This window comes from Doryrhamphus excisus, chromosome 8, assembly GCF_030265055.1.
Source record: "Doryrhamphus excisus isolate RoL2022-K1 chromosome 8, RoL_Dexc_1.0, whole genome shotgun sequence".
In the NCBI taxonomy this organism is placed as follows: Eukaryota; Metazoa; Chordata; class Actinopteri; order Syngnathiformes; family Syngnathidae; genus Doryrhamphus; species Doryrhamphus excisus.
The window spans coordinates 20,383,790-20,408,702 of record NC_080473.1 but is presented as its reverse complement, the minus strand read 5'-3'; the positions used below and the strand labels follow the sequence as shown (position 1 = coordinate 20,408,702).

The following is a 24,913-nucleotide window of genomic DNA, read 5'->3' as shown; positions in this document are numbered from 1 at the left end:
GAAAGGAAATAACTTGAAGGCTACCGTTTAGGTGGCTAGCTCTCTAGTTTGCGAGTTAGCATGTGTCTCAAGACCCTGCAGTTGCGCAATATGTTGTAAATAAAAAGAGTATAAATGTGACTATAGTCGTGTTTTGTCATGTCTACAGGGCTCTAATAATGCTTTGTTCATTTTAATCTGAAAAAAATAATTTGTCTACCCACCAACTATATGTGGTTTCTTAAGTTTTTATTATTTGCCGTTTTATTATTATTATTATATTTATTTATTACTGATTGATTGATTTTCTTTATACTTGATTTGTTTATTTATTTTTCATCTTATTTTGTGCAGAAAAATAAAAATTAAGATATTTGAGAACAGTGGAATGTTTTATCAGAGCTTTTATTGTAGAAAATCGGGAATTTTTGTATATTTTTCTGTTTTTAATAAATGCGTTTTTTTTGTTTTTTTTTGGGAAAACCTGATGCGGCCCAGCCTTGCCCAGACCCTAGCTCCAGTTGCCCCCAGGTAAATTGAGTTTGAGACCCCTGATGTATAGAAAGATGAGCATTCTTGTCATTTAGAGGGTCTTTGTCTTGCATGTTTGTAAATAAGTCCTTAAAAATACTTCTCATGTTAAAAATACAATGTTTGACCAGCGTTTTGTCATAGGCCTTTAAAAACAACAACAAAGAGTTCCTGTCATCTAGACGATATTTCACTAGCTTTTTGGGAGTAGGTACTTAAAAACAGCAGAGCACTGCTGTCAAAGTCAAAGCAGTACTTTTGATCAGTTTTTACTATTGACAAGCTATTGTTTTTCTAAAAGTAAATTTTTCTGCTTCCACTCCTCAAACATCAAAAAGTTCACTCTTATGTAACCCCAAATTCGGCTCCATTCTCATCCAATTGTGAAAAAGAGCTGCTATCTGCTGCGGTCTCTTGCACGGAGTCCACAGGCATTCAAACCCTACGTCCAGCCAGCAGTATTGGTTTTAGGCAATGTGTGGGCGAGGTTATATGCCGTTGCTCTCTTTTGGGACAACTAAGCCTGTAAAATCCTTAAATCCGAGTGACATCTGACAGATTTTTACACAAGTGACAGATATCCATCTAGTATCACCTCGCCTCGGGCTGCTGTCACTGTCGGGTCAACTATATGTCAGCCGAAAAACAAGGTCCTTGTCAATATGATCATAGGTAGAAAGTAAGCCAATTAAAGCCATGCAACACGGAATTATCTCCAAGTGACATTTAGGTCGATTGATCCCACATCAGCAAAACAGATGCTGCATCTTTAATTGCATACATAAATGGCATTGATTTAAGCAAACACCCTTAAGTGCCTGTAAATATGCACAAGGCAACAGTCAGGGTATGCAACATGCATGGTTTATAAGTCACCACGAATATGGATTCATGGAAAACTAATTGAAATGCATGATAGATGCATGCTGTAGGACAGGGGTCTCAAACATGCAACCCGTGGGCCAAATGTGGCCCACATGACACTAGTTTGAGGACCCCGCCTTGGTATGAAAGTTTAATGTTAAAGTTTGATATGGATGCTGTATGGTATCATGTACCCAGAAAAAATTATTACGTTTGATTAATGTTCATGTTAAAGGTTAAATAACTGTTAATAGTTATCCTCCCTATCCATGTGGAAGTGGTAAGTTTTTGGCTTTTTAAGTTTAAAGGAAATAACTTGGAGGCTACCGTTTAGGTCGCTAGCTCTCTAGTTTGCGAGTTAGCATGTGTCTCAAGACCCTGCAGTTGCGCAATATGTTGTAAATAAAAAGAGTATAAATGTGACTATAGTCGTGTTTTGTCATGTCTACAGGGCTCTAATAATGCTTTGTTCATTTTAATTGGAAAAAATAATTTGTCTACCCACCAACTATATGTGGTTTCTTAATTTTTTTTATTATTATATAATAAGTTTTATTATTATTATATTTATTTATTACTGATTGATTTTCTTCATTATTGATCTTATTTTGTGTAGAAAAATAAAAATTAAGATATTTGAGAACAGTGGAATGTTTTATCAGAGCTTTTATTGTAGAAAATCAGAACCAAAGCAAAGTTTATTAATTTTTCTGTTTTTAATAAATGCGTTTTTTTTTTGTTTTTTTTTTGGAAAACCCGATGCGGCCCAGCCTTGCCCAGACCCTAGCTCCAGTGGGCCCCAGGTAAATTGAGTTTGAGACCCCTGCTGTAGGAGGTTAAGCTGACACCTCTGTGCTGGGGTATGCAATTTGGAACGCGGATTCTTCTTTTCCTTGCAGCCATGCCACTTCAAGAGAAAGAGCGGTGGATTGCAGCATACAGTCAAGAAAAGTTAATGCAAATAATGAAAAGTGGCTCGTTTTGCAGACCTTTGACAGCTACACACACGCACCACAGTGGGCTTTACGTTCCGCCATGGAGCAGTCTGCGGTGTGGAGCCCACGCCTCGAATGAAGCTGACCTCGGCTGTGACGTTTGCACCAATTTGCTGCGAACCAACCCGAGACAAGTAACCATGTCAGCTTCCTCACTTTGCTGATGGTGCTTCTCCTGATACTTTACCTTCTTTAAACATGACTTTGACTAGTAAGATTATTATTATTTTATTATATTTTATTATATAGATTTAGCCAAAGGCTTACAGGCAACATTTACATTCTAAAATTAGGTGATTTTTTCAGGTAAAATAAGGGGAAATTGGGGAAAAACTGGAAAATGTGTATTTTGCGAGTGTGTGTAAGGCATTTACTTTGGTGGACAACACAAGACGTGCCGGTCTTTTGTGAGCCAGCAGATGTTGTACAAGGCATGTCATGCAAGACACAGCTTGGATCAGTGGGAGGCCGCCTTTAGACTCGTGCATACCAAACAACTGTCCTCCATTCTGCAGATGACCCGTAGGCACGGCCCCAAATCTGTCAGGACGAGCCTTCGACACATCAGACGCCAGCCAGCCTGACCCCCACCCCCCACCCTTCTTACTGCAAGCAGCAATGGCAGCTGGCAACACGTGCTGACAGAGGCGTGGACATGAATCAAATTGAGTTAAACAAACCATCCCATGTCCTCGCTACTCTTAGTAGTGGTTAAAAAGTTAACTGTGCCTCTGCAGATTTAGGGAATGGATGGCAGGGTTGCAGCCAATGCCGCGTGGTCATTACTTGACGGACTTTATCGCCTCCTCAAGAGCAGCAGTGCCCCCCGTCCATGACCTCTCCTTACTGTCTGTGCATGCAGGAAATGAAGGACAAAGCTATTCATAGAGCCCTTCAGGGCCTCGTGTTGCACTGTAATATCAAATAAATAAGGTGAAATATTACAAGGGCAAATGCAGATGTTAAACGACCCATTCCGGTTATTATACAAAGCAATAAGTGGAGAGGAAAATGAAGTTTTCATTGTTTGATGGCCGTACTGCAAGTGCACACATTCGGCACATCGGTAAGCAGAGCGACAGTGAAGCAGATTTTTAGAAGGAACCGCTTTTCAGATGTGGTTATGAAAGCCGATGGAAGTTTCGAAAGACAGCACGTCGTCACAGCGGGGCGGCTGTAGCTTACGCGCCTCGGGCGACATTAGCGAGCGGAGGCTGGCGGCTCACATAGATTACATGCCGATTCAAAGGAGACGTATTCTGTATGATGTGAAACGCAGTTGGGTGATGGATGTATGGATGTGTGCAGTGTTTGGGATGGCGAACACTTGGACGGACACGCGCTCATGCACCAGCGTTTTGATAACTACTGTAAGACTACAAAATAATCGGCGGAGTGAAAATAAATATATGTGATTTATTTTCATCTGGTATCTTTAAACTACGACTATGGTATGACCTAAAAAGGAACAGTCTTGTGTTTTTCTGAGGTAGAAGATAAATTGCAACGAACAGAATCCCCACACGTGTGTGAAAGCTCTTTGCAAGAGCAGCAGGAACGGTCTCCAACCAAAACACAACGAAAAGCGGGAAGTCTGAGGGCACAACTGATCCCAAGGCCAAGTCCATCACAGTCCCAGGAACGAGACTACTCCCAGATCCTAAAAGCGGCGTTTAAGTATATTAAATATCATGTAAAGTTTCATGTGTAAGAAAATCATAGAAGATCAGCATCCCCAGAGGTTTACATAATGTTTTACGCGCTTTCCAATGCAAATGTTGACCAATTCAGATGATTCACGGTTCCATACTCGATACTTAAATGACTAATACAAAAGACACACACGTAGAAACGAAACCCATCTCAGATTCCGAAGCCCACTGTAAACATGCTTAATGATTAACAAAACAAACTGGGTTAGCTCCTCCAGCCAGGCCAAACAGGACTTGTTGAAACTTGGATTGCGTTAACAAGCGCTGGTGGGAGCGGGAACCTGCCATAACATCTCTTTACATCAGGGGTCTCAAACACGTGCCAAATGTGGCCCGCAGGACACTAGTTTGAGGCCCCCCGCCTTGATATGAAAGTTTAATGTTAAAGTTTGATATGGATGCTGTATGGTATCATGTACCCAGAAAAAAAAATATTACGTTTGATTCATGTTCATGTTAAAGGTTAAATAACTGTTAATAGTTATCCTCCCTATCCGTGTGGAAGTGGTAAGTTTTTGGCTATTTAAGTTTAAAGGAAATAACTTGAAGGCTACGGTTTAGGTCGCTAGCTCTCTAGTTTGTGAGTTAGCGTGTGTCTGCAACCCTGCAGTTGCGCAATATGTTGTAAATAAAAAGAGTATAAATGTGACTATAGTCGTGTTTTGTCATGTCTACAGGGCTCTAATAATGCTTTGTTCATTTTAATGTGAAAAAAATCATTTGTCTACCCGCCAACTATATGTGGTTTCTTAAGTTTTTATTATTTGCCGTTTTATTATTATTATTATTATATTTATTTATTTATTACTGATTGATTTATTTTCTTTATTCTTGATTTGTTTATTTATTTTTCAACTTATTTTGTGCAGAAAAATAAAAAGTAAGATATTTGAGAACAGTGGAATGTTTTATCAGAGCTTTTCTCAAAGTTTTTTTAAATTTTTTTGTTTTTAATAAATGCGTTTTTTTTTTTTTTTGGAAAACCTGATGCGGCCCAGTCTCACCCAGACCCGAGCTCCAGTGGCCCCCAAGTAAATTGAGTTTGAGACCCCTGCTTTACATGTGTTTTTAGCTTTGAAATGAAAAAAAAAGTAAAAAGTAAACATGATTCTTTCAACTTCCTCCTTAAACTGCTGAGACTGGGAGAAAGGCTAGGATCAAATAATAATACTTTTTCCTACGACATTTCATCAAGTGTAAACATGGTGACCGTATAACCATGCTCACTCCGCAACTGTCTTGTCGGAGTCAGAAGACCTCTGTGTTTCTTGCCTCGCTCCCGAGCGGCGATCCATCTCGGTTGCCGCGACTACATAATTATGTGCAGTTAGGCATGAGCCGCAGAGAGGGGGCCGAGAAGCGACTGCTTGTCATTACGAGGTCTGTTTGAACCGGGTGCGGAATAAGTAGCCCGCAGTTGAGCGTCGGCCAACGACACTCATGCGCTCGTGTGGCCTGCCAAGTGGCTTGTTTTTTTTCCTGCATGACAAACCCACCTCTGACATCAACGCTGCACATATATCATCTACAGACGTAGGAAAGTATTCTTAGCGTTGACCTATGGAAACTGCATCTTTGTGCTTGCATGCAAAAGAACGGCACATTTTCGTGTAATATCATGAGATCTATTTCCATGGGAGATTTTTATTTCTGCTTACTAGCTAAACCGGCATAGCTACGGTACGTTGGAGACTGCTGAAGCTGCTGGTGCTGAGGCTAAGCGACACGTCCAGTACCGTTAATTAAAAAAAAAAGACCAGGAAGGTGAACATCCTAACACATGTCACTGCTTCCCTCCCCATCTTGATTAGATTACAGCGATCGGGCTGGCGAAACCCTCGGGCCGTGCCAAAGGAACGCTTCATATCCGAGCTTTCCTCCTCGGCCTTCACTCAGCTCGTCGAGAGAGCAGAGGAGATAAGGCATCCAACGAGATGACCTAAACCAGGGGTCTCAAACATGCGGCCCGCGGGCCAAATGTGGCCCGCAGGACACTAGTTTGAGGCCCGCGCAAGTTTGATATGGATGCTGTATGGTATCATGTACCCAGAAAAAAATATTACATTTGATTCATGTTCATGTTAAAGGTTAAATAACTGTTAATCGTTATCCTCCCTATCTGTGTGGAAGTGGTAAGTTTTTGGCTATTTAAGTTTAAAGGAAAAAGATGCTTGGAAGAGGCATCGCATTACAACATACTATTATCACCAGCCTTAATCCTTTACCTTAGAGCAGGGGTCTCAACCACCATATGTGGCCCGCAGGACACTAGTTTGAGGCCCCCGCCTTGATATGAAAGTTTAATGTTAGTGCGGCCCGCGCAAGTTTGATATGGATGCTGTATGGTATCATGTACCCAGAAAAAATTATTACGTTTGATTAATGTTCATGTTAAAGGTTAAATAGCTGTTAATAGTTATCCTCCCTATCCATGTGGAAGTGGTAAGTTTTTGGCTATTTAAGTTTAAAGGAAATAACTTGAAGGCTACCGTTTAGGTCGCTAGCTCTCTAGTTTGCGAGTTAGCATGTGTCTCAAGACCCTGCAGTTGCGCAATATGTTGTAAATAAAAAGAGTATAAATGTGACTATAGTCGTGTTTTGTCATGTCTACAGGGCTCTAATAATGCTTTGTTCATTTTCATCTGAAATTTTTTATTTTTTTTTGGAAAACCTGAACCCAGCCTCGCCCAGACCCTAGCTCCAGTGGCCCCCAGGTAAATTGAGTTTGAGACCCCTGATCTAAACAGACTAGGACTGCCTGTGCTGAGTAATGTCGGCACAATAGAATACATGAAGTTAAAAACATTCTCCTGGCTTTTATCTTGCATCTAGCCGTCTTGCGGCAAACAATAAAACATGTGGGGCAACTCCTTCATTTACAAACGGATCTTGATTTTAAAAACAAGACAAACCGCAAAAGCCGACCCGAAACAGAAAGATCTTTGTTCCCATTGTAGCTCCTGGCCACCTACTAAGGGCCCTTTAGAGGAGCACTCACCCTGGAATGATCAGGCTCCCCCCTACCCCAAGGCTCCACAGGCCTATGGAGACCACTGGGCCAAACACATCCTGCCCATCTCCTGAGAGATTATCCAACTCAACGAGCACATTGAGGATGGAAAACACTGAAGGAAACTGGAACCTTCTATTCAGAACCTGCAGTGAGCAGAAGAGGACACAGAAGACATGCTGCACTTACTGGCTACTTCCAGCGAGGCGTTGTGGCTCACTGCCTCTCCAAGGTAGTTACGGGCGACACAGACATAGGAGCCTTCGTCGGGTTTGCTCCGCCGGCCGTGCACGATGCGCAGAAAGAAGAGCGAGCCGCTGGGCAGCAGCATGCGCTGGGACCGTGTGTCGTCCCTGTCCGTCTCCACCCGCTCGCCATCCTTGTACCACTCTACGGTGGGAGTGGGACGCCCCTCCGCCTTGCAGTTGAGGGTGGCCGGCTCACCTTTGGATACAATCAGGTCAGACGGGTGCTCCACTATCCGGGGTGGCGTGTCCTCTTGGCGCAGACGGGATCCTGGAAAATGAGAAAATCAACTGTTGAGCCTTGGAATTGGATTGTTTCACGTGATTCACAGATACACAGAAGGGTTGGTCAAAGAACGTACACAGTTCTGCCACAGAACTAGATAGTGGATCTGGGATCCTTGACATTTATTATCCGTGGAAGGCAACAGGCACTATCACCACATACAAGTCCACGTCTACAAGTGGTGGAAGTATGCACTCTACTCTTCCATAGACCAAATGGAATACTCCTCAATGACCTGATCACAGTCTGCGTTTTGCTGATCACAATCAGCTTTTAAGGCGATCTCACATTGGCAGCTACATCTACCTCACCTTTGACAGAAGAGGCCTACAAAAAACCAAGCTAGATAAACAGGCTTTGCTACAAATCTTAAAATGAAGCCTGGAGCTCTGCCAACCATAGGTCAGTCTGCTACAGATGTGGTAGCTTACATTTGAACCTTTTACTGAACCTACCATGATGTCGCTTACACATCGATGCTCGTGTTGCAGGGCTCGACAATAACGATGTATAACGATGGCCCGGGGCAAGATAAAACAAAATTGGGGCAAGTAAATCCAACCAGTGATATTCCCGTCGGGGAAGTGTACTTTAGCATGCCATACTGCCAAGCGTTTTTTTAAAAGCGGTTCTTGTTGGGTGTTGGTAAAACACGGACTGCGTAATTCCGGTGGTAATTTGCAAACCAATCCTTGCAAATCTTGAAATGGACCAATCAGAATCGTTTATTTAGACCGCGGTCCGTAATCCACAGTCCGTGTTTTACCCACACCCGTTCGTGTTTGCGATCAACCAATCAGCGATCGTTTGACTAGGAAAACATCTATCATGGCGTCCCTGCCAACATGGTCTAATTCTTCAACAACTTGTGAAGGAAAACATCAAAAAGTGATGAAGCAGTGCCTCCTAAACAAGTATTTTATTAGCGGCAGCCAATCAAATGATGGCACAGGTGAGTGAATCACATTGCTGTGACAATTTGAAGTGGTCACAATGAAACACCACCCATTAGATCCAATACCAAGTGCTGATTTTGCACAAGCTACAAAATCTAGCGCTTCCATTTCTCTGTGGATTTTTCTCACCTTTGCTTCACAAATTAATGTTTGACCATTGAGCCTTTTTTTTCTGGATTAAAAACACTTTACTAGTACACAAATGTGTGTATTCAATAATGTTTCATTGTGGTGCACAACTTATAAAAGGCAAAGTGCCTAGAAGTCTCTTGACAATCCAGATTTCCATGCAACGTCATGATCTATGTAGGAAAAAAAACACAAGAAATGATAATTATTTAATCTTTATTTGAGATTCTCATGTGATGCCACAAAAATTAGATGATATCATTTTTTATTTTTATTTTGGCCAATGCAGTAATAAAAATAAAAACTACTAAGAAGCGACATCTGACTGCTACTAATGCTCGATACCGTACGGCAGAAACAATGCCACAGTCATCATCACCGTTAACTTGACCAACAGGGAATTCGAAACCGCACTGCTGAAACAAGGTAAGAAGCCGATTGGTTCAAACTTCTACATGAATACAAATCTGACAAAGTCCAAACCTGAATCACCAAAAGAAAGCAAACACCTTGAGGACGCAGAGAAAGATATATTCAGAAGAACATACTTAAATGGAAGGCCATGCAGGGGAGTCAAGCGTATCATCTGGATAAATATTAAAGGTCACCATGACAAGTAGATGCTACAACCCACAAAGAACAGCGCAGTTGGAAGTATTACATTCAAAACGTTTGACATTTTAGAAAGACAAATGCTATTCATCTTCTGTCTTTGAAACAACTTCTCAATTATGGACACCAACTTCACTCATCAGTATATCTAGTGTAAATATAACAAGAAGATTGGCCAATATGACCTTAAATCAGACTGATTTCAGTCCATAATAAACGATTCATCTGCATCATCGGACTCCGACCACAAACTAGTCAAAGACAAGACAAAAATACATTTGCCAGTAGGGGAGGACAAGGTGTTCAGGAAAGGGCTAAAAACAGAAAACTTCGAAGTCACAAAGACCAGGAAGCGATGCATAAGAGAAAAACAACATCAAGGCTGAAAACACTGGAGCGACTTCAAGAAGTGCGTGCAGCCCATTGGAGAAGACACCGTTGGAGCGACAGAGGAGGTGAGGATGGTAGTAGGAAAGAAAAAACATTCAAACAGTGGCTGAATGAGAGGACACCTGAAAGCAGAGCTGAATATGCTCAACAAAGAAATCATGTGAAGGAAAGTACACAGAAATGTGAGACAGGATAGGAAGGGATTTAAAGATGCACAAGGAACAAAGAAACTCCTGCAAAGGAAGAGACAGCTTGGAGTCTAAAAAAAAAAAATGTTGGGCACACCAAACTGTTGTGAGGACCAAAAAGAAAAAAATCTCAATAAGAAGAACTTGATGAAAGTGAAGACAATGACCCTTGGAGGAACTGAACGAAGAGGTCTGGTTTAGAGACTTTCGACTGGTGTGTAGGTGTCATGGGAAGTTATGTTTGCTGTCAGCTAATGATAGCGATTTGGCAAAGTTTAGCTACTAATGGTAGCTATCAATCGTAACAACAGCATGCATTATCGGCCCCCTTTATGTACAAAGTACAACCATTTTTTCAATTAAACTCATACATTCATCCATTTATTTCCTATCGCTTATCCTCACAAGGGTCGTGGGCATGCTGGAGCCTATCCCAGCTGTCTTTGGGCGAGAGGCGGGGTACACCCTGGACTGGTGGCCAGCCAATCACAGGGCACATATAGACAAACAACCATTCACACTCACATTCATACCTATGGACAATTTGGAGTGGCTAATTAACCTAGCATGTTTTTGGAATGTGGGAGGAAACCGAAGTACCCGGAAAAAACCCACGCATGCACGGGGAGAACATGCAAACTCCACACAGAGAGCGTGGCCTGCTCGCTAACTGTTGAAAATATACATTTGTTGTTGGGAAGATGCTAGCTTGTGGTGATGCTAGTTTGTATTTTCATTCTTTTTTTTTAATAGATGTGTTTGCACCTACTTCACCAAAACAAATTCCTAGTATGTGTTTGATCATACCTGGCAATAAACCTTTTTCTGATTCTGATGTTGGGCGGCACGGTGGTGGAGTGGTTAGCGCGCAGACCTCACAGCTAGGAGACCAGGGTTCAATTCCACCCTCGGCCATCTCTGTGTGGAGTTTGCATGTTCTCACTCCGGTTTCCTCCCACATTCCAAAAACATGCTAGGTTAATTGGCCACTCCAAATTGTCCATAGGTATGAATGTGAGTGTGAATGGTTGTTTGTCTATATGTGCCCTGTGATTGGCTGGCCACCAGTCCAGGGTGTACCCCGCCTTTCGCCCAAAGATAGCTGGGATAGGCTCCAGCACCCCTGCGACCCTCGTGAGGAAAAGTGGTAGAAAATGAATGAATGAATGAATGATTCTGATGTTCTTATTTTTGTTGAGGAAAATCTCGAGCCCATTGCACACAGCACCTTTAACAACAAACGTGTTCATAAAGGCTGCTGACGTATGAGTCCCACTGACCTTTGCTCACTTCTGCCATAAGACTTCTCATCTTGATGGGATGAGTCATGCACTAAAGCAAATAACCACTCTGACGCTATTCAATCATCTAATGATTAATCTATGACATAGTTAGAAACCTGAAAATAAAACATGCAGAACACAAACCTCTTTTTGCTTCTCAAATGACTTGTTACATATATTTATTTCATTGTGTACGTGGCCTTTAATTACAGGAACGATTCGTTTGATAAAACTTGAGTCATGCACCGCAAAGATCAAACGGCAAGAATGAAGGCAAAGGAGGTAGCGGTGACGCACCTTGCAGGCAAAGAGGAAATGAAGTGATAAAAGATAAGACAAGGATGCACCGCGTGGCTTGGGGATAAATAGGGCAAATGAAGTGAAACTACACGAGTGCCAAAGGGGGTTTAACACTTTGTCGTTATCTCAGGTCAAATGACTCTCCAACTAGTCAGCTGTGGCGATGCAAGCTGCTTTACATGCTAATTAGCTTCCTGGAGGTAATTCCTGACTGGTGGTGAATGCATTGTGTGTTTCTGCTCAACAATAGGAGCCATCCCGATCCCCCCCTACTCTTAACTCGCCGTATCTGCCAGCGCTGGCCTTTGTAGCACATTGAGCTCCAATTAAAAAGAATCTTGTCTAATTGGTAGGAATAGCTTGAATTTCATTTTGCCAGCATGCCGTGACGTTGCCACACCAGCCGACCCACCAGCCACCCCACCCCGTGTGCCCTATACCCATCCCCCTTTAACTGCTGCTGAGGAAAGCATCTTTTTCCCCTCTTTTTTTAAGTCGTCAGCATAATTAAGGACAGCTCTGTGGTGAGATTAATGAGTTGAACACAAGAGTAGCATAGTCGCCAGTGCTACATTATATGGTTGCTGCAGTGCCACAATGCCCAGACATGATGGCTATAATCATTATCAGAGCTATCATCAAACGCTATTAAATGTCTTTCTCTGTCATGCGACGATGCAAACAGACGGTCATGATGTGTACATGTGTTTCTTATGAGTCTTCCCAATGCCACGGCTACCGCTGTGGAAAAAAAATGTCAATATGCAGCCCTGAAATGCTATTTGTGGAGCCCTTTATGACTTGTGCAAAAAATCAGAGCAAGCGTAGATACAGATATTACAGATTGTCTGTGTATTGCTTGAAAGCGGCCATGTTTGTTATCCAATCTTACTCAATTTTCCGGACGTGCTTAATGCACTTAATTTCATGGTGCTTTGGCAAAACACCTGAAAGTCAAAGTGTGTGTTGTGTGGAGTGATTTTTTTTTTTTTTTGGGGGGGGGGGGGGGGGGGGGGGGTCACTCATGTGGTGTATTTGTTAGAAAAATTAATGTGTCCTAATATAGTATACTGTAGTAGGGTGGGAATCAGAGTGTAACATTGCACATTATTATCCCTTTTTTTTTGTTTGTTTTCTTCTTTTTCTCTTTTTTTCTTTTCTTTTCTTTTCTTCTTTTGTCTAGTGTTTGTGTTTCTCATCCACAATTACAGTAACATTTCACACATCGCGGCCAGTGTAGAATACTACATATCACATGTTAATGCACCTCTGAATGCGTTATTATGTTTGTATTAAACAGTAAACCTCGGATATATCGGATTCAATTGTTCCCACTGGTTTTGTCCGATATAAGCGAAATCCGTTATATGCGTATACCGGAAAATGTCCGTTTTACGCATATATCGGATTTATTTCCGGTATATGCGTAAATCGGATTTTATCCGTTATAAAAAGGCACTTCCTTGACTATGTTTCCAATGTACCTGGACGCGCAGGCAACGCTGCAAACGCTGCAAATGACGTCGTATAGCGGCCTGTCACGATTCGGCGAATCGGAGCGCCACGATGCGGCCATCCGATATATGCGAGGGAAATTTAATGGAAATGCATTGGAACGGGACTGGAGATTTTGTCCGAAATAGGCGAAATCCGTTATAAATTATCCGATAAATGCAATGAATTTTTATTGGAAATGCATTACAGAAAAATCGGTTCTTTTTTATCTGTCCGTTGTGAGCGAATTTCCGATATATCCGAGTCCGATATATCCGAGGTTTACTGTAGTTAATTTAGACATTTTTGTATGACAAAAAAATGCTTATTTTAGCATCAAATACATCTGATTTGCTTAAATATGCATATTTTGGAAGAAGAAGTTAAACTTGAGGAAACATTATTATCCCTAGGGGCACGTGTTTGACTATCTTTCTGTGAATGTTCTGAACTCCTGTGTACATGTCCGTGTCATCTTCTTCTTCTTGTACTTTTTCTTTGGGCTTTTCCATTCAGGTGTCGCCACAGCAAACCAATCTCCTCCATCCAAGTCTGTCTTCTGCATCTGTCTCTCTCATGTCCTCCTTCACTACATCCATAAACCTCCTCTTTGGTCCTCCTCTACGCCTCCTACCTGGCAGCATCCTTCTACCAATATATTCACTATCTCTCCTCTGGACATGTCCCAACCATCTCTCTGACTTTATCTCCAAGGCCTCTAACATGTAATGTCCCTCTGATGTACTCCTTCCTGATCCTATCCATCCTGGTCACTCCCAATGAGAACCTCGGCATTCTGATTTCTGCTACCTCCGGTTCTGCTTCCTGTCTTTTCCTCAGTGGCACTGTCTCTAGACCAAACAACATGGCTGTTCGCACCACCCAAAGCACCTCAAGAGTAACTCGAAAAAAATGTCCCAACCATCTCAGTCTGGCCTCTCTGACTTTATCTCCAAGGCCTCTAACATGTAATGTCGCTCTGATGTACTCCTTCCTGATCCTATCCATCCTGGTCACTCCCAATGAGAACCTCGGCATTCTGATTTCTGCTACCTCCGGTTCTGCTTCCTGTCTTTTCCTCAGTGGCACTGTCTCTAGACCAAACAACATGGCTGTTCGCACCACCCAAAGCACCGCGAGAGTAACTCGAAAAAAAAAATGTCCCAACCATCTCAGTCTGGCCTCTCTGACTTTATCTCCAATGCCTCTAAACATGTAATGTCCCTCTGATGTACTCCTTCCTGATCCTATCCATCCTGGTCACTCCCAATGAGAACCTCGGCATTTTGATTTCTGCTACCTCCGGTTCTGCTTCCTGTCTTTTCCTCAGTGGCACTGTCTCCAGACCAAACAACATGGCTATTCGCACCACCCAAAGCACCGCGAGAGTAACTCGAAAAAAAAAATGTCCCAACCATCTCAGTCTGGACTCTCTGACTTTATCTCCAATGCCTCTAAACATGTAATGTCCCTCTGATGTACTCCTTCCTGATCCTATCCATCCTGGTCACTCCCAATGAGAACTTCGGCATTCTGATTTCTGCTACCTCCGGTTCTGCTTCCTGTCTTTTCTTCAGTGGCACTGTCTCTAGACCAAACAACATGGCTGTTCGCACCACCCAAAGCACCGCGAGAGTAACTCGAAAAAAATGTCCCAACCATCTCGGTCTGGCCTCTCATCTCCAAGGCCTCTAACATGTAATGTCCCTCTGATGTACTCCTTCCTGATCCTATCCATCCTGGTCACTCCCAATGAGAACCTCAGCATCCCCGTTTCAAAGCGGCGTTACTGACAGAAATGGAGCTGTAATGTGTGCAAGCAAGTCTGATATATGATGCCTGTTTTATAAAATGCATCGCTATAACCTGAGCTGTCTGAAGTACAAGTGGATTCATTAACCTCCATTTGTAACCTCTTCCTGTCACGGACCATCTGCTAACGAGGTCCGCACCCTCCAGCCGTACTGTAGCACAGCGTTCACTGGTACTGATAGCGCAGCGATGTCGCTCACCAAACCAGGCGAGGCGGGGGGAATATGTTTTATTAAAGAGGATTTTGAAGAGCTCCGCCAACAACTTCCCCGACTCCCTCTTCCTTTTTCTGATTTAAGATAGCTCCTCTCTAATTCCAAGCCTGAAATTTGGGGGTTTTGCGTGGGCGCCATTAACTATTAACACGTGGGCCGCTATGAGGCATGTGCAGACTCTTGTAGAATGCAGGGATAACGACAACCCGGTTTCTATTGTATTGTCCTGCACTTGGATTCCAGAGAGCGGGTTTGGGTGCCAGTATCAGTTACACAATGCTATTATACTTGCTTTGTTCCCACTTGAATTCACTGAGTGACCTCAGTTACTTCAGCACCATTACCCCTCACTGGGGGGGTAACAGACACAGGAGGGGTGAAGAATGGTTCCGTCCACGCACTAACGTCTTATACATCTCCCCACAGCACAACATGGTGTAATCTCACAGTCATAGTAAGACAGAAGTCCAGGAACCACCATCCATCCTTTAGGAATATTGCACGGCTTTGAGTTATCTAACCATTCTTCCTTTTCCTCAGCTACTTCCAAGAGCCCACCCTCGGATTTTCTCTCCCCCTCACCGTCCTCCCTCCGTTGCTTTTGTGCGATGAGCTAATGCAACACCCAGCCTACCCGCAGGGAAGATGGGACTACTCTGAGGAGCCAATCGATCGCGGCCTCGGGCAAGATTCTACTTTCCAACTCGACGGAGCGCTCTGTGTTGATTTTTTTTTTTCTTCTCGTTACGCTTCACACACACTCACACACACACACACACACACACACACAAGCAGAGTCAAAAGGAGGCTTGAGGGAGTCTTCGCTCGCTCTGGAGGTAATTAAGAAAACCAACACAGCTCTGAGTTTTCGCTCACCGATAAAAGCGTAAGAGAGTTTAACAGCAGCAGCTACTATGTTGGACAAACCACCAAGGCCCAGACCCAGACACTGACCCACACGTCGAGAAGATTCTGGAAGACCTCCATGTGCTTTTGCTCCATTTTGAAACAACACTTGAACACGGATAAACAAGCCACAATACGTGATGAAAAGACTCACGTTTAGAGAAGACTTTACTGGAGATGTCAAGGCTGGGGCGGCTTGGGATGTCTTTGGGGCTAGCCACACGGAAACCTATTTTAGCATTTTAGGAAAATTTTAGCATTTTAGGAAAATTTTAGCATTTAGGAAAATTTTAGCATTTTAGGAAAATTTTAGCATTTAGGAAAATTTTAGCATTTTAGGAAAATCAGAAAACACGGCTTATTGTTTTCGTGTAGACAGGCGACCCAAAAACGACGACGTCACCAACCGGAATTGAGCTTTGACGACGTCACCGACATGATATCTGAATTTTAGACTGGCAGGACACAACACAGTGGAACCCGAAAAGCGATGGACTCTTCTTTGGAGGAAAACACCGACATGCATCTTTAAAAAGCCTGACCAACCAATTCCGATTTTGGCGGATTTTTCCGATTTGTACATATGGAAATTGGTAATGGTTGCAGGATTAAAGTCAGTTCTTTAACATAATCACCCCTTGTAGATCTAGTCATTTAAACAATAAAATAAATGTTTGTGTTATTATATCCATACAGTATATTCACTAATCTGGTTATTAATTAGTGGACTGCGGTTTGCTTAGCTCCACCTTGAAAAGTCGGGATCAAACAGTTCTCATAACACCATACGGACGGAACGAATCTGAAGGGCTTTTGTGAGATAAGGAAAACCAATAAAGGAAGACCCAGCAGAGGCCCAGGGGAAAGAGTCAGCTCTGTCAGAACCAGGGTCATCACTCCTTAAAGACCCAACATTCTCGCCCTGTGCAATTAAAAGCTCACCAAGCCCCTTAAGCGGGCAGCATGCGAGCTGCTGTATCTTCTGCTAATTAGTCTCAGTTGAATTCATCTACATGAAAGAAAAAAAAGGCAGTAGAGGACAGATCAGTCTGAAGGCAGAAATGGCTGCCGTAATGGGTTCAGGTCCAGTAATTTTTAAGATGAAAAAAAAAAAAAAAAAAAATCTCTTTATCACAGCTTGGCAAAGAGTGAGCACAAGGACGACTCCGGGGAGAGAGACACTGAAGCAAACCATTTGGATCACTGTGGCCTCCTGAGAGAACAATGCGTCTGGGGCTGGAACAAAAGACCTCTGTCCCATCAAATTTTAATTTCCACCATAAACACGCTCAAGGTAATCTCATAAAACGCCCGCACTACGGCTCAGCGGGTCTTTCAGGAGACCGAACGCCACGCCACCTGTCAGATGTCCTGCAGATATGGAATATGGATCTCTGATAAGGAACGAGCACAGTAAAGCACTTCATATCTACAGCCCCATTAATGTGTGATTAGGGGGCTTAAGAGAGGATTTACGGCACAGATAAGAGCAGAGGGCGTGTCCCTAGGGGTGAGACTGTGGCCCCGCCTTTCCAGCACAATGTGAACTATACAAAAAATGAGGATATTGTGTTGAATTAAAAGAGATGACTACAAAACAGTGCAGAGATAAAGAGGAGAAACCCATCGACTAAAACCGGGAAGTAAACCTTCACACTGAATGACTCCTTTTTCCCCGTAATGCTTTAACACAGGGCTATCGGTTACAGCGCTAAGAGGCAGGATTAAAGCATCGAGTGCCAATGTGTGCCGAGGCCAAGAGGTGGGGCGAGGTGAGCTGATTGATATCTTTATAGCTGCTTTTCTTCCTCTTTGTCTTCAGATAGACTCTCCTGCTGTTACTTGAGTGACACTCCGGAAGATATACGAGCCCGCAAAAAAAAAAGTTAAAAAGAGATCTACCGGTCTTAAATATATAATGACTGCTGCAAACTAGAAATGTATGAATTGTTTATACAGTAAACCTCGGATATATCGGACTCGGATATATCGGAAATTCGCTCACAACGGACAGATAAAAAAGAACCGATTTTTCTGTAATGCATTTCCAATAAAAATTCATTGCATATATCGGATTTTTTTATAACGGATTTCGCCTATTTCGGACAAAATCTCCAGTCCCGTTTCAATGCATTTCCATTAAATTTCCCTTGCATATATCGGATGGCCGCATCGTGGCGCTCCGATTCGCCGAATCGTGACAGGCCGCTATATGACGTCATTTGCAGCGTTGCCTGCACGTCCAGGTACATTGGAAACATAGTCAAGGAAGTGCCTTTTTATAACGGATAAAATCCGATTTACGCATATACCGGATATAAATCCGATATATGCGTAAAACGGACATTTTCCGGTATACGCATATAACGGATTTCGCTTATATCGGACAAAACCAGTGGGAACAATTGAATCCGATATATCCGAGGTTTACTGTATATGCACTACGATTAGGGTCGATTAATCCATTCATTAATCACTGCTGTGCGAGTAAGTGGCAAAAAGGAGTGCACTATAGGTTGAAATTCGCAAACCAACATTACTCTACACAATAACAAACAATGGCATGGAAGCAGGAGTTTAGAACAGTTCTGAATATGGTCAGAAGGCTATGCTGGAGCCTATCCCGGCTGACTTCGGGTGAGAGGTGGGGTACATCCTGGAGCAGCAAAGGGATTTCCATTACCAGCAATAATCCAAAATAGCAATAATTGATGAACTGACCGTTTATTTTCTCAATAGTCAACCAACACACGAAGAACTAAGCATTGTTTTTGTATGATTCTGTTTATGTTGTTGTTTTCTTTCATACACAGTCTCAGTTATTCTACAATATTCATTCATTTTCTCCCGCAGGGGGTGCTAGAGCCTATCCCAGCTGTCTTGGGGCGAGAGGCGGGGTACACCCTGGACTGGTCGACGGCCAATCACAGGGCACATATAGACAAACAACCATTCACACTCACATTCATACCTATGGACAATTTGGAGTCGCTAATTAACCTAGCATGTTTTTGGAATGTGGGAGGAAACCGGAGTACCCGGAGAAAACCCACGCATGCACGGGGAGAACATGCAAACTCCACACAGAGATGGCCGAGGGTGGAATCGAACTTGGGTCTTCTAGCTGTGCGGCCTGCACGTTAACCACTTGCTTATTCTACAATATTGCATGTAACTAACTGCTCCGGCTCACACAAGGCACTCTACATGTTAAGGATTCACCATCTTTAATGGCGCCACAGAATTATGCTAGTACCAGCAGTTTTATATTGGAGGTTAGAAATGCTATTGAAACAATAATTAGTACCTGTAAAATGTATTATTGGAACAAATTATTAATGAGCATCCACTGAGGTACCACTGTGTGTATTTCCAAACAATCAATCATGTTCCAATTATATTAAAATTAAGAATAAGTACTACTAATACACACAACTTGAATTTGATCTTATCCCCTGTGGTTCCTTTGTGGCACACAATAAATGGTTTTGTACTGACCAGTAGCCCAAGCATTAAACCATTAAATACATTATTTTCTATTTGATGGCATTGACAGAGTAAAGGTGGGCAATGTAATTTATTGGCGGGTGTGAGCACCTTTTTGTCCTTTGCCATAATGAATTCTTAGACTCGATGGTGTCCTCACGTTCCTTCCCGTCCCCTTGGATCATCCCGGAGGCTCATTTGTCATGTGCAATAAAGAGATGACAAATGTGCTGATGACACCATAAACAAACGACCACACCTTCAGCTCTGGGGGCTCAGCATTTTTTTATAATCATCATCATCAGGAGTAAAGCAGGAGGTGAGGATGGACGGGCTGCTGTCATTTTGCTGGCAAGGCTAGCAACATAACAACCGAGAAGGAGCTGTTAAAAGACGTTACAGAGGCAAGTGGCGGGAGGGGATACACTTAAACAGTAATGAATTTCCAACACGATCCCGGGAGACGCAATTGTGGAAGAGTTGCAGCTCCTCCCGATGCCGAGCTGCTCCGACGGGTGTCGTTAAAAGCTGTCAAAACTCAGCAATGGAAGCCGTCAGGACAAAGCCACTTCGTGCAGGATAAATATGCTTCCTATATGCTTTATTAGGTCCAATCACATAGACCAGGAAAGCCCGGAATGCTTGTTAGGAAACGTGCATCCGTATCCGTGCATGCCTACAATCTATATATCAATCTTTGCAGATTATGCTCCATAGCTTAGCTGACTGACAGACTAACTGCACATGTTGACCTTGCAAATTCACGCGTGACCTCGCTTCTCTAGAAAAAAGGCCGGCTTCAGTCATTCCTGCAGCAGATGATACCACAGGAAGAGAAGAGCAATCAATATGGGCCCCAGATGCCAGGCAAGGAGCTCCTGAGGAAAACACACCACTAAGAGGATCACGGAAAAGAAGCACGAGGAACCACACATGGGCAATTACTTCTTATTTATCTTTTTCCAACTCCTTTTTTTTTTTTTTTTAATGAAGTTTGACCAGCATGCTGCAATCAGTCTTAGCGATACATCAAAGGATGGAGTTTGTGCAACATTTATTCCCCAACTGGAGTCTTGCTTGTGATGACTGGAAACCCTCAAGAGGCTAATAAACGCGGATGGAAGAAAAACAAATGGGATGGTTGTGTAGTTCCTTTAAAAATACAAATATTTAGTTTTTTAAAAAAAAGGCACGCAGCAAAAGACGGGAGTTCGGTCAAGGATCAGTAAGCAGGATGTGGCAAGAAGTAATAAGGCTGGAAATATACAGATGGCAGGATTATGCAAAAAGACTAGGAATATTTTGATGAGGATCTGGATAAAGCAAAGTAGTGGATACCTTTTTGCTTCCATTGTTTCAAGATTAGCTTAACCATCATAACCAATCCTAATAATTTTTAATGACTTAGCTATAGCAGAGGGGAAAAATAGAAACGGTCTCAAACAAGCGGCCCGCGGGCCAAATGTGGCCCGCAGGACACTAGTTTGAGGCCCCCGTCTTGAGCCCCTGCGCAAGTTTGATATGGATGCTGTATGGTATCATGTACCCAGAAAAAAAATATTACGTTTGATTCATGTTCATGTTAAAGGTTAAATAACTGTTAATAGTTATCCTCCCTATCCGTGTGGAAGTGGTAAGTTTTTGGCTATTTAAGTTGAAAGGAAATAACTTGAAGGCTACTGTTTAGGTCGCTAGATCTCTAGTTTGCGAGTTAGCATGTGTCTCAAGACTTTGCAGTTGCGCAATATGTTGTAAATAAAAAGAGTATAAATGTGACTATAGTCGTGTTTTGTCATGTCTACAGGGCTCTAATAATGCTTTGTTCATTTTAATCTGAAAAAAATCATTTGTCTACCCACCAACTATATGTGGTTTCTTAAGTTTTGATTATTTGCCATTTCATTATTATTATTATATTTATTTATTTATTACTGATTGATTAATTTTCTTTATTCTTGATTTGTTTATTTATTTTTCATCTTATTTTGTGTAGAAAAATAAAAAATTAAGATATTTGAGTTTGAGACCCCTGCATTAGACAGTGCAAGTGTACTCAACGAAGGGGCTAGTGAGTGTTTTTGTGGGAATGCTCGGGAGTTTAGGGAGTTTAGGGAGTACAAGCACACTGGGTTCCATTGTCTCCAAGCCAAGAAACTAAAATTCCAAATAAGAGTCAAGGCTAAAAAGCCGAAGTGAATTCTTATAAATGTTATACTTTCTTTGATGGTGGAAGCTGATACAGTCTTACTGCTCGGACCTAAGTGTGGCGTAGTCAAACCAGACCGGAACCGGAAGGAGATCTCATCTAGTGTCGAAAGGGAATCGGGATTATGTTGAGTGTACGGTGTTTACAAGTGATTGCAGCAAGCTGGCACGTCTCCTCCACCCTAAGGGTGAAAAGGGTACCGCCGGAGTGTGGATGTGAGCACGCTGGCGAAAGCGCATCATCAACTGCAGCTGTGGATGTGAGGTATTATTAAATTGCTAAGTGAAGACTCAGTGGAGCCACTTCATGTGGCTACGGTCCAGAGATCCGGCTGAGTGGGGCATGGCTCGCGTCCCGTCACATGGGAGCGCCACAACAAGCCCCCGAAATCTGGTCACCGAAAAACATGAAAGCGGGATTTGATTTTTTTTTTTTTTTTTTTTTTTTTTTAAGCCATGCTGAGCCATGTGTTGTGGTGTAAATATTTGGGCAAAATCCATGAAAGGAGCAAACGCCTGCCAAAAAAAAAGACACTTCTTACAGAGTCACACAGAGGATTACATCTGGCACTAAAACAACACTTCCTAAAGTCTTATTTCCACAAAGGAGTCCTGATGAGATTCGGAATTGCCAAAAATGGTCACATGGTCTAATTTTGGGCACCCATCCAAGATTGGACGACGGGGTGGCCATATGCTAATCCCTCGTTTATCTCCGTTAATTTGTCCCAGACCCAACCATGATGAATCCTTATTCATAAATGAATTACTTTCATAGTTAGAGCATAGGAAACCTGTTGCCATTCAAAAGTCCATCAACCTAACTGCTAATTTAGCAGAGCTACAAACACAGCTGGCTTGACCCATTTAACGGACATATTTTTTTAACGGTCCTATCATTGAAGTTTATAGTACAGCCGAACATGTTGCTAAAATACATAGAGTAAGATATCCTTTTGTTGCTAGTTTTTTATTTTATGGTGTTTTTAAATGTTACTTTTTTGATATTCACCGAAATGGCAATGTATTTTGAATTGGGATTTGGAACCCCTATTGAGTTGAATGAAATTGTATTGAAGTCGGCTGACAACATTGAATTGAAATGTTCATAATTAAGCCTCAATGTTTATTGAATTACATTGACACTTAAAGTGAACTTACAAACTGAAAGGAGAATTTATGATCTTAGTCAAAATGACTCAAAATGTTGGACATTTCAATAAAATTCTAATTAAAAAAGTAATTTATTTTTTCTATCAAAAAAGTATCAAAACAGTAACACAAACTGAAATGTGAATTTTGTGTAATTTCAGCAAACAAACAACAAAAAGTTATTTTATTTTTAAAGCGTGTGAAACCTGAAAATATTCCCCAAGAAACTTTAAAATGCATCTCAGAGTGGACAGACCTTTTCCAACACAATGCCAACAACGGTGCCGTCTCTCCATAAAACCTTAAAAAAAAAAAAAATTGCTAAAAGAGAAATAATATTTTGATAGTCTTGCATTACATTGTAATGTAAATGAAACCTTCGTTGGCAGGTTACACCGTCTCTCGCTGCTATGACATCACACTATTTGCATAGCTAACCCAATAACCGTGCGTGGAAACGCAACAGCATACCAAGGTTTAATCATCCAAAACCTGCAGAACGGAGCACAGTTTCAGCTTCCAGATCGTCTCCACATAGCAACAGGTTGAGAGAATCTAAGCAAACATCCTCTCCGGCTACAACTGACATCGACTTCATGGAAGCATTCAGGTCCTCCATTCCCATCTGTTACGTTTTAGCGTGAAGACTTTTTGCTCCAAAGTTGGAGAGATCCTTGGTGATGACGGAAAGATGGTGGGGGGGTAGTTTTAGACAACCAGGCAGCTGTGATGACAAATGCTTTTTTGGAAAGAGCCACCCTGAGGACATGTGTTTTTTCTTCTTCAATGAGAATGAATGACACCGATTATCTCAACTTCTTACGCTGCCAGGAAATGCTTTTTTTTATCCATGATATCATGAAAAAATGCAATAATGAAGAGGAATATGACAGCAATAATAGGAAGTCATTAATGGGGTATTCTGTACATTTTGGGACAGCTAGCTGGCTACAAAATGTAATGTAGCGTGTTGTAGCTAGCGTGGCTAAAATACTTCACAGAGCGCAGAGACGCTTTTATAAGTTACCTATCTTCACCTCCATGGTAGCAAATAAACTATATTTCTTTCAAGTGTCATTATCACTGGTGGAATATGAGGAATCGTTAAAAAAGAAAGAAAATCCATGCTAACCGCTAAGCTAGCTGGCTAAACAAATGTTTCGTACACTTTAACAGAAGTGTACATAAACAGGAAGTTGGCTAGTACAGTGTTTCCTCGCTACATCGCGGTTCACCTTTTTGGAAATTTTTTTCCGTGTTTTTTTTTAAATACTGTATGAATTTGTGATCTGAATTTTGTAATCTGTATGTATTTGTATGAGTGTGACTCTAAACGCCCACATTGTCGATGAAACGTTCTTCACTGTCAAAGGTTTGCTCCATGAACAAATACAGTGTAGCTCAACTTTTGGCTAGCAATTGCGCCAAGCAGAAGCCAGAGCTTGAAAACCTTCTTTCCTCATTAAAGTCTCCTATTTGGGAACACTTGGCCTTCCTGGTGAATCACGTAGTAAATGGACATAGAGACGTGGATAAGATGGAATCAGCGTGTTGGCATTGTTAAGAGAAACCAAAATATTGTTTTTGACAATTGTATTTATTGCAGTATTTTTATGTTTCATTTAAAAAATAATTAAAGTTGTTTCAATAATAATAATAATAATAATAATAATAATAATAATAATAATAATAATAATAATAATAATAATAATAATAATAATAATAATAATAATAATAATAATAATAATAATAATAATTACTATTATTGTAATAATTATAATAATTTTTTTATATTTTTATTTTTATTCATATAAAATATAAAATATTGTTTTTGAGAATTGTATTTATTGCAGTATTTTTATGTTTCATTTAAAAAAAATTAAAGTTGTTTCAATAATAATAATAATAATAATAATAATAATAATAATAATAATAATAATTACTATTATTGTAATAATTATAATAATTATAATAATTATAATAATTAGAAATAATTAGAAATAATTAGAAATAATTATAATAATTATAATAATTATAATAATTATAATAATTTTTTTATATTTTTATTTTTATTCATATAAAATATAAAATATTGTTTTTGAGAATTGTATTTATTGCAGTATTTTTATGTTTCATTTAAAAAATTATTAAAGTTGTTTCAAT

General features: G+C 41.3%; 1 protein-coding gene across 9 annotated transcripts in view; it reads right to left on the bottom strand.

Moving 5' to 3' along the window:
* robo1 (roundabout, axon guidance receptor, homolog 1 (Drosophila)) overlaps window positions 1-24,913 on the bottom strand; it is a 379,506-nt gene that overhangs the window by 146,575 nt on the left and 208,018 nt on the right. For all 9 annotated transcript variants that reach the window (XM_058080084.1, XM_058080085.1, XM_058080086.1 and 6 more), the window contains one exon: window positions 7,281-7,607. In XM_058080084.1, coding sequence (XP_057936067.1) covers window positions 7,281-7,607 — 327 coding nt within the window. The remainder of the gene's footprint in view (window positions 1-7,280; window positions 7,608-24,913) is intronic.